The sequence below is a fragment of the Rhinichthys klamathensis genome, unplaced genomic scaffold (genome assembly GCF_029890125.1).
Source record: "Rhinichthys klamathensis goyatoka isolate OS25496 unplaced genomic scaffold, OSU_Roscu_1.1 h1tg000033l_1, whole genome shotgun sequence".
Taxonomy (NCBI): domain Eukaryota; kingdom Metazoa; phylum Chordata; class Actinopteri; order Cypriniformes; family Leuciscidae; genus Rhinichthys; species Rhinichthys klamathensis.
The window spans coordinates 1,321,092-1,331,125 of record NW_026606582.1 but is presented as its reverse complement, the minus strand read 5'-3'; the positions used below and the strand labels follow the sequence as shown (position 1 = coordinate 1,331,125).

Sequence of the window (10,034 nt, the reverse complement as noted above, 5' to 3'; positions counted from 1 at the left end):
AAGAATGGATCGCCATCAGGCTGGATTTGGCCAAGACGTGGCTATCCAGCATGACAGAGCGAATTACAGAAGTCATGAAAAATGGTCAACACTATAAATATTGACTATTTGCATATATTCGATGTTTTTGCCAATTAAAACCATTAAAACTTATGAAATGAAATTCCAGTATACCATAGAAACGTGAAAATAATATATATAGAAAAACTGAAATACGAAACACAAAATTTGTTACTTTTGGCCACGGCTTTACTCTTTTTAAAAGTATACTAGTGTCACAACGGAAATGACGACACAATTTTCATTTTTGGATGAATCATTCTTTTAAGGGTGTTCCTTCAAAAAGTTAGTTGAACCCTATATCTATAACTAGATCTGTTCTAACTCTATGCCAGAAAAGAAAAATGTGCGTCCAGCTATAGTGCATGTGTAAAATGAGAATGTGATGAGTCATCTTATAAACCTCACATAACACTCTATGTGTCCACTGCAAACTTCCCTCTCTGATCACTGTGATGCATTTTGAACCCCACAAATACTTTTTAAATGTTGCTGCGGCACACAAACATATTGATTTGTCTGATTAAATTGAAATGAGGTCATGTTTTCTCACATAACACCAGAAATGTGAGGGCAGAGTCCCACTCCCACTGTAGCTATTATTAGTCACTCTCATGTTCAGGTGATATCACCACAGGTGTCACACAGATGCTGTGGATTCATTCTTGCCTGGACTGACATTAAACTGTGTTTGGTATATGTGTCATACCTCAGAGCACCTGTTCACACTCAAGTGTGCTTTACTGCCAACAGAGACACACAGAGCACAGTCTAGTGCACTAAACCTCTTACACTCCCACCAACAGCATTCACCAGAGCAATCCATCAGTGTACTTCTGTGAAAAACATTAATACTTACTGTTTGTAAAAACACTTCATGAACATTACTTACAGTGCCATTGCATTACATTAAAACAAGTGTCATTAAAAAAAAAGATATGCACAAAAGCAAAACATTTGACAAAAGTTTATTGGCTTTAACCCTATAAAGCCAACTGTATCATATTTACTAAATGTAAGTATAACCGTTATATTGTTAGTAATATATATATATCTAAAAAACATAAATGTTAAAATGTCCATCAGGCTTTTGAGGAATGTTTTTTTGAATCTCTCAATCATCATTGTATTGCATTGCATTATGTTTTAAAACTACAGAGCTTTGATCATAAAAGTAAGCATTTAAATATCATCTTCCTAAAGCCCTATTCGCAGAGGATTAGTATTATCTGGGGACCTCGTGTGATTAAGATCTGAATTTCGTTTGGCGCATTCGCTCAGGATAAGCAAAGCCTGTGATTTTACTCGAATTTACTGACTTATCTCCCGGATGTCATGGCTTTGCGTAACATTGAGAGTCCCGTTCTATGGTCCGGTTAGATGGATTAAAAAAAAGAGAAACAAATATAGTTTCGTGCCCTGTGTCATTTACATTTCACCAGGTTAAAATCTAACAGCTCAAGCTTTACGCTTGATTTATTTGTAACACATTAACCTCGAATTATGATGTGAACCCCCTGGCTTGATTGTGCACTATTTTGGATAGGCTATTGCTTGGAAATGTTTTGTCGTTATAGGTCTAGCTGTATGATATATCATAAACAGAAGAATGTTCCTTACCGCATGCTGCTATACATGTCCATCTCCATTCTTTTTGTTTTCACTCTTCTGATGGTTTTCAGCTTTCTCTTTCTGCAAATTGTATAGTTGTATAGTGTATAGCGATATGACCACCCACCCAAAATACTATCAAAACACTCAATTTTTTTGCGAAAGATGGATAAAAAGGCGCAGAGGAAACAAAAACCTTGAAAAAATAATATGTGACCCCACCAAATCCTGGCCAAATCACAGAGATGAAGATTCGGTGTTCTCCAAAATATGGTAGGTCATTTGCAGGGAAATTTTTACTTTACAAATTACAGACAAAGCCAATTTGCACGTGATTAAGATCACAGACAACCTTCACAATTAATACAAATGACTAGAGGTCACCAGGTAATACTTATCCAGTGCAAATAGGGCTTAAGACATTATTGCATTTTATGGAAGTAGTTTGCTATATTGTTATAAAGATCTGAATTGATTCACATTGCAAGCACCATTACAAGGCCTTAGGCCACTTCACCACCAGTATGATGGCTTCACCCTGGCTCCACCTCAGCCTGTCAGCCCTTCGGCTCCACCTTGGCTCTGCTGTGGTCAGCCATCACTCAGGCTCCACCGGGCTCCCTCGTCCCTCCGGTTCCTCCTCTGTGTCTCGTCGTCCTGGTTTCACCACAGAATCAGGACTCCAGCTGCGCCTCTACCCTCCATCCTTTCGGCTCCACCAGGCTCCTCTTTCCTCCGGCTCTGCCTTGATCCTCACTCTCTCCGGTGTCACTCCTGTAGTGATTGGTACTCACGTCAGCACTGATTTTGTGATTTTTGGATCACATGTCACTTAAGGTGTGAGTACATCATATGCCCACTTCCTTCCTCTTACTTCAGGACCCCATCAAGGTCTTTTACCGTGGCAGTATGAGAACACTCCCAACAGGAGGCTGTTCAATCATTCAGGATTGATGTAAAGTGGAGGGAGTTGGTCAGCTGATTTATCTAAATGATTGGTGGGATATCGTTAACTTCTGCCGCTGCTGTATTATCAGCACAAGAAAGACACAATTTTACTACTAAATGAATACTATGAATGATAAAGGAATAAAGTGCATAAGACACATAAAATACAAGTGATTAAGTTGAGTGTGCCTCCGGAAGAGTTAAGTTATCTTATAGAAAGATAAACTGTTGTTTCTCTGAAACTAGTAAGGCGAAGAACCTTATGCATCAAACAAATAAACTACCTCTAATGTAAATTAGAAACTCGTATACTGGTAATATACAATGCCAAGGTCTCTGGAAAGAGGTTTGGTAAAGTGATATGTACGTTATACGTGGTTGAGTGAGTAGTCCGATGACCGTGATGTCTTCCGTTGTGCTGCGTGACAATGCCGTGGGGAAAGGAGCCGGAATCCGTTTCGACAGCCTTGAACACGAATATCTGTGGGATGCACATCTCCTGGAGCACCAAAGGGTCCTAACATCTGTAACACGCAGATGAAGGTACCTGGAAGTGAAGGTTTCCTCTCCTGAGCTTAACTTTGTTGCTAATGTCTCTGTCTTCTTGGTCAATCCGCTCGTCTCTCTGGCATGAGACTCGGGACGTGCTGTAGTCGTTACGGTCTCGCTGGACGAAAACTCTGAACGTAGTGTTTGCTAAAATAACTGCAGCCTTGGTAAGCAGAAGAGACTTAGTCAATAATGTATCCCTAAAAACTCACCTTTGATCACTCGCCAAAATATTTAAAGAAAAAAAATCTTGAAAAAAAAAATTCTTCACTCTAAAAAATGCTGGGTTGTTTAACCCAATTTTGGGTCAAATATGGACAAACCCAAATGTTTGGGTTAAAAATGTAATGTAAACATTTCACCCAACGGCTGGGTTTGTCCATATTTGACCAAAAGTTGGGCTAAAACAACCCAGCATTTTTTAGAGTGTTCATGCCTTAAAATAATTTGAATGTAACTCTACACCCTTGATTCATTTAGTATATGCAGTTCTATGAATATGCAAATGAGCCCCGCCTCCACTCACTCACTCAGCGATCCACTGGTTGACGATCACACGTTGATCTGATTGGTTACAAGGTCGTTTGTGACGTCAGAAACACCAGCGATTTCACACCGTGTTTTTGAGACTGTCTTTGGTTCACTGCAGTTTTAAGCAGAAAATGCTCAGCAATGCTGTCGACTTATGAATTTACACATGGTTTGTCTTAAAGCATATTAAAAACACCACATACACATATAAACATTAAAAGTTTGATCTTCACCACAGGGGGACTTTAAAAAAATCTTACCGATCCCAAACTTTTAAACAGTATACGTTTAAACAATTTAATTATTAATATATTCCTATAAATATTCTATGCCAGAAATAAACAATTCCTAACAAGTCTCTTAAACAATATGAGATAATAAAAACTTTGTGTAATTTTAATAAAATAATATTATGATGGATATTTTTTTTATAAATTCTGTTTAGACCTGTTTTGGAAAAGAGCGTGTCGCGCTGCAGGATCACACGCTGTGGCATTTCATATGTCAAGCGTTTTAGACTTTTGCCATTCATAATTGATGCGTTCCTCTGAGTAATGATGACAATGGAACGATGTTGCGTTTCTGTCTGTATTCTGGCATTTGCGGCCATACATAAAACACAGTTTCTTTTTAAAGAGAATATTTGACAGAGACGACCAGAGATGATAAATATTTGACTAAGGTTGTCATGCTTCTATTAAGAGGCCCGTGTCAGAAAACAGGAAGCCGCAGTCATTCTGTTGCAGCTATTCTGGTCGACGGTGCCGGCATTGAGAGGCCAGGTGTGGAAACTTCATGAGATTCAGTGGTGTGTAGGACAGGCGCGCACACGGACACACTGATGGATTACACAGATTAAAACATCATGGATGACAAAAGAACATGTCAACCTAAATAATAGAAAGGATGGATCTCAGAAACACACACTGAGCCAGCGTTAACTTTACCTAATCATGATTTTCATAAAAACAAGCACAGAATTATTTACTTTGCTTACTAGAATTACAGCGTCTATGATGAACGCTAGCTTTGTAAAACGTCTTTATGCTGCGCCCTAGTGGCCTGTTTTAGTGATGCTTTTCTTTAAAGAGACAGTACACTCAAAAATAAATCATTAAATTAACATTTCCTCTGATTATACAACACAAAGAGTTATATTGAAGCTATTTTTTCATACAATGAAAGTGGATGGTGACAGCGCCTAATATAAACCTACACAAGCATGATATTAGCATTCCTTATAAAATACAGGCTGCATGAAAATGTTGCCATGCTAATAAAATCAAATAACAAATTCATATTTGCTTACATAGTTGCAGTCCAAATCCAAATTGTATGTCCATAATTAATGTGTGTGTGATATATATTATTTCAATAAAACACAAATCTAAATTTTTTAAGCCATAGTCGCCATCCAGTTTGCATGTTTATATACATAACCATCACAGTTGTCCATTTTCATATAGGAAATTGTATGGACTACTTTTATGAAACTTTTTGGAGTTGGACAGCTCTTGTCAGACTCCGCTATAATTATGAATATAATGATAATAATTTCCCATTTAATGAACACAGCAGCACTTCAAGAGTAGTTTTTGACAGATGACATTTAATTCAATTGACATCTGCAATTCAGATCACTACCGGCCCCCTTGTGTTGACAACTAAACCTCCAGAGTAAATCTGAGACGTCATACATGGACAAAGCCAAAGCGTGGCTGCTGGAAAACTAAGAGCATTAAACAATTGTTACAAAAGCTTTCAAGTCAAGTCTTCATATGTTTATTTCATCTAGCACAATGCAGTGAGACAGTCTGACATGTAAACTACACTTAGTGAAGCGCAGTGTGCGAGTCCGGGAGTAAAGCTCTGGAGAAGTGGCACAGGCACAAGTAATCCTCCTCTCGTCTGAATACAGTATATATACAGTATCTAGTGTGTTTATCTGAGCGCTACACAGACCCGACAGGCGTAGACGGCAGAGGAAAGAGGTTCATAGACTGATGACAACACAGGCTGAGAGTGAGGAGAGTGGTATGTGACAGTTTCTATGCTCTACACTGATCTAGAATATTATTATATGTGATATTAGCAGAAAGATGGGTTCACACTTTGAATGATTTAAAGGTGGCCACATTGACACCAAACACACCAGTTCATTTAAGGTCATGGTGATTCCAGTTGGGTGAAAAGAAAGAATAATCAGGGTCATAAATCAACCCATAAAAAAGGAGAAAAGCTTCAGAGAAAAGAAATTATATGCAAAAACGAAGCAATTTTTAAGCTCACTTTTTCTTTTTTGCGACAGGAAGTTTCAGCGTTTCAAGTTTTTTTGCAATTCTCATTCTTAATAGTAATTCTTATACAGTACCAATACATAATATTTAGTTCTTGTACAGTATTATAGCAAATATATTACTATTAATGATACATAATATATAATTATATAATTGAATCATTATACAATCATTATACAATTAAGTGTGTGTGTGTGTGTATATATATATATATATATATATATATATATATATATATATATATACACACACAATCAGTATATTTAGATTATATTCAATCAGCATTAATATATATATATATATATATATATATATATATATATATATATATATATATATATATATATATATATATATATATATATATATATATAGAGAGAGAGAGAGAGAGAGAGAGAGAGAGAGAGAGAGAGAGAGAGAGAGAGAGAGAGAGAGAGAGAGAGAGAGAGAGAGAGAGAGAGAGAGAGAGAGAGATAATGAGAATGCGATTTATTTCCATTATAGTAATAATAATTATGGGGAAATGTGTCTAATTGTCTATAATGCAAAATAAATTTCACAAAATTCGTAGTGAACTTAAACCAGCCTTAATTTTCTTTATGCAAAACATGACTTCTTTTTTCCCGTTGGAGTGAGATTCCCCCAGTTCTCCATCGCTCCTCCGTGTTCTGCTGGATTCCCAGAACCGGAACGCTGAAGCCAGCTACAGAAGATCCGGTTCCTCTTCCTCAAAGCCCAACAGAACTCCTCGTCTTCATGATTGTTAGAATTAACCAAGCTGACATTTCAGGACAAAGAGCTTTTTTTAACATGTGACGTTGACCTAATTGTGGGGCATCACTAAAGACGCAATGAACTCTGGGAAACGTCCAAAGGAACCATAGTGAGAAGATTCCGATTCGGGTAGATTCTGTCAGGGTGTGTGTGTGTCGGATGCCAAAGAGTTATTGGTGGGGTCAAAGTGCAAATGTCTTTGGCAGCTGCGTTACCGTAGTAACACTGCAGTGGCGCTGGCGTGGAAGGAGTCATCAGTTACTGACGCCCTCGTCTATCATGTCGGCCACATCTGTGACCTCCAGACTTCCTCTCGCACGCCAGATCTTCACCGTCCGGTCACTGCGGGCGAGAGGAGAGGGGTGGTGAAGGGAAGGGTAGAGATGGGGACTTAAGGAATATGATTCTGCGTCTGATTACAGTTTTATGTAATAATCCTGGATCCTAACGATGTGTTCTAGTACTTCTGAGGAGGAAACCCCCTTCAAATAATGGGTGCTAATCACACTCTCACACACACACACCTTTGTATTTTGTATTGGGCCAACGATCATGAAAATGATAGTCGAGAAAAAACGATTATTGTGTCACATTCTGTTCCTTTCCTTTAAAGTGGTGCACTTTCGCCCCTCTTTAAAAGCCCAAATATATATATATTTCTTATATTTATTAATTACTGAGCACGATTTATTACAACTAAACTAAATATAGTCATTATATATCTTTAAGTAAAAATCACTTTAATGCCATGCTGTATTTTGGTTGTTGTTTGAGAAATATTCCATAGATGTTCAAGAACCAGTAATGGAACTTTGTGAAAATATTATACTAATATAATATACCAGTTTTTGATATTTTGAATATTGATGATATACAAGTTTGCTTCCTGTTAAGAAAAAACGAAGCAACATTATGAATTTCAAAATGATTTTAGTGCACTTTTTATTTGCCTCCTGAATCTCCCATCATCAGTTAGTTTTGCTATCCTTCATGTCTGAAGAGTATGAAACTGATTATATGTAACATTGCTAAGATATTTATACATTACAGACGAATACTAAATCATAATAATGAGCCTTTAATTAACTCTTTACCTGCCAGCTTTTTAAAAAACAATTGCCAGCCACCGCCAGCATTTTTGACCATTTTCACTAAATTTTCATGCCCCCCAAAATATTTTGTTGTATGAATTTCTGAACATGCAATATATCAAAAGAAAAAAACTGACACAGTTATAACAAAAAAAAAAAAAAAAAATGTACGTTAATGCATTCTTTTTTTTTAATCAACATTTGATTGTGGATAAGTTTCATAATAAAAGCAACATTTTAAGCAAAAAGCTGAGACAATTGAGTTTTGGTCAAAAACTACGTCCGGATGGGATTCAGAACGATGATCAAAACACAGACGGAGTAGATCGAGTCCATCAACACCCCGGAGCTTCACTGTCCTGGGTCGACATGTCATTATGTTAGGCAGTTATGATTTATACTTAAAGGAGTAGTTCACTTTTAAAAAAACTTTTGCTGATAATTTACTCACCCCCATGTCATCCAAGATGTCCATGTCTTTCTTTCTTCAGTCGAAAAGAAATTAAGGTTTTTGATGAAAACATTCCAGGATTTTTCTCCATATAATGCACTTTACTGGGCAGCAAACGGTTCAAGGTCCAAAAGACAGTTTCAGTGCAAACTGTTCAAAGGGCTTTAAACGACACCAGACGATGAATAAGGGTCTTATCAAGCGAAACGATCGCTCATTTCAAAAATAAATAACAAAGTTTAAGTTTTATAAGCTCAAATGCCCGCCTTGCTCTGTTCTGTGTGACTCTCCTGTTCGAACTCGTTCATCAAAATGAACAAATCTTTTTCGAGTCATTTGATTCATTTAACGACCGAAATGAACGAATTGACTCGGAAAAAGATTTGTTCATTTTGCTGCCCAGTAAAGTGCATTATATGGAGAAAAATCCTGGAATGTTTTCATCAAAAACCTTAATTTCTTTTCGACTGAAGAAAGAAAGACATGGACATCTTGGATGACATGGGGGTGAGTAAATTATCAGCAAAAGTTTTTTTAAACGTGAACTAATCCTTTAATGTTGATGATCGCGTTATTTTATATATGTATGCTAACATGTGCTATCGCTTGTTTCTGCTTCTTCGCCTGTTATGATCAGGAGATTCAGTACTTATTCAGAAGATGCGTAACAGCGCCCCCTACTAGAGATGCGCGGTTGGCGGTTACAGCCGCGGACTCCGAGGATAAACCGCGGATCGGGCGGATGACGGGACGGAAAAAAATATTTTAATTAAATTCGGGCGGGTGGCGGGTGGTTGAACCAATCAAATGAAAAATATACATTGTTAAATATTGTTATCTGACTATACCTACATCCAAAAAAAAAAAAAAAAATCGAGCACACTTCCATCAGCTCGAGTCTATGCAGAGACTGCTTGTTGTTATCAGAGATGGCAACGCCGGCCGGCGAAGGAGGTACGTGACAAACTCAAAAAAGGAGAATTAAAAACAAAGGAAATAGAAGGTCAGAAAAGTGTTGCCTGGAATAAGTTGTGCGCTCTCTTGATATGCACCCGTTCGATATTGTTTCTGGTAAAGGATTCCACCAAGTGGCCCAGACATTGATTGACATTGGAGCTAAGTTCGGTGCTGTTGACGCTGGACGAGCCTGTTCTGAAGACTCCCGTTAATTTTGAATGCACGGAAAGGGAGCGGAGAGCGCGTCTTTTTCAGGCACAGTGCAATTCATTTTATACCATCAACAGGCCTAACAATCATATAATAAACTATAGAGCCTCGATATTAAAGAAACGCCGAAGTGACACCCTAGGCTTTTTCATTGGTGCGCCATCAGCTATGCCAACAAAAGACAGATGCAATCTAATATTAATAATTGATCCATGTCGGTATACACAGCCTAATATTTTATAATGAAAAATAGCCTACAATCAAGATAGACTATTTACTTTTTAGCCTATTTATTAAATCCAGGAATTGGTTAATGAAACATGGATTAAAATGAAGATACAATTAATACAAAACGAAATTCGCTTTATAGAAAGGCTTTGTGCTTTTTTGAGGCCTCTGTGAAAGTTTGAAAGTCTTTTAGTGCCGCTTTCTGAGTGTTCGCGTCCGTAATGGAGAACTGTCTCGTAACATTGTTGGCGCCCCATACAATATCAGCATGTTGAAATTATGTGCCAAAATGCGTTTTCAATTAGGCTACAATGAACATATTGTACA

The 10,034-nt window shown here is 37.5% G+C and overlaps 1 protein-coding gene across 1 annotated transcript in view; it reads right to left on the bottom strand.

Moving 5' to 3' along the window:
- Positions 1-6,622: 6,622 nt before the first annotated feature.
- Positions 6,623-10,034, bottom strand: part of kif21a (kinesin family member 21A) — a 63,621-nt gene continuing 60,209 nt past the window's right edge. Inside the window, exon 35 of the mRNA XM_056245754.1 lies at positions 6,623-7,112. Coding sequence (XP_056101729.1) covers positions 7,025-7,112 — 88 coding nt within the window. The 3' untranslated portion in view covers positions 6,623-7,024. The remainder of the gene's footprint in view (positions 7,113-10,034) is intronic.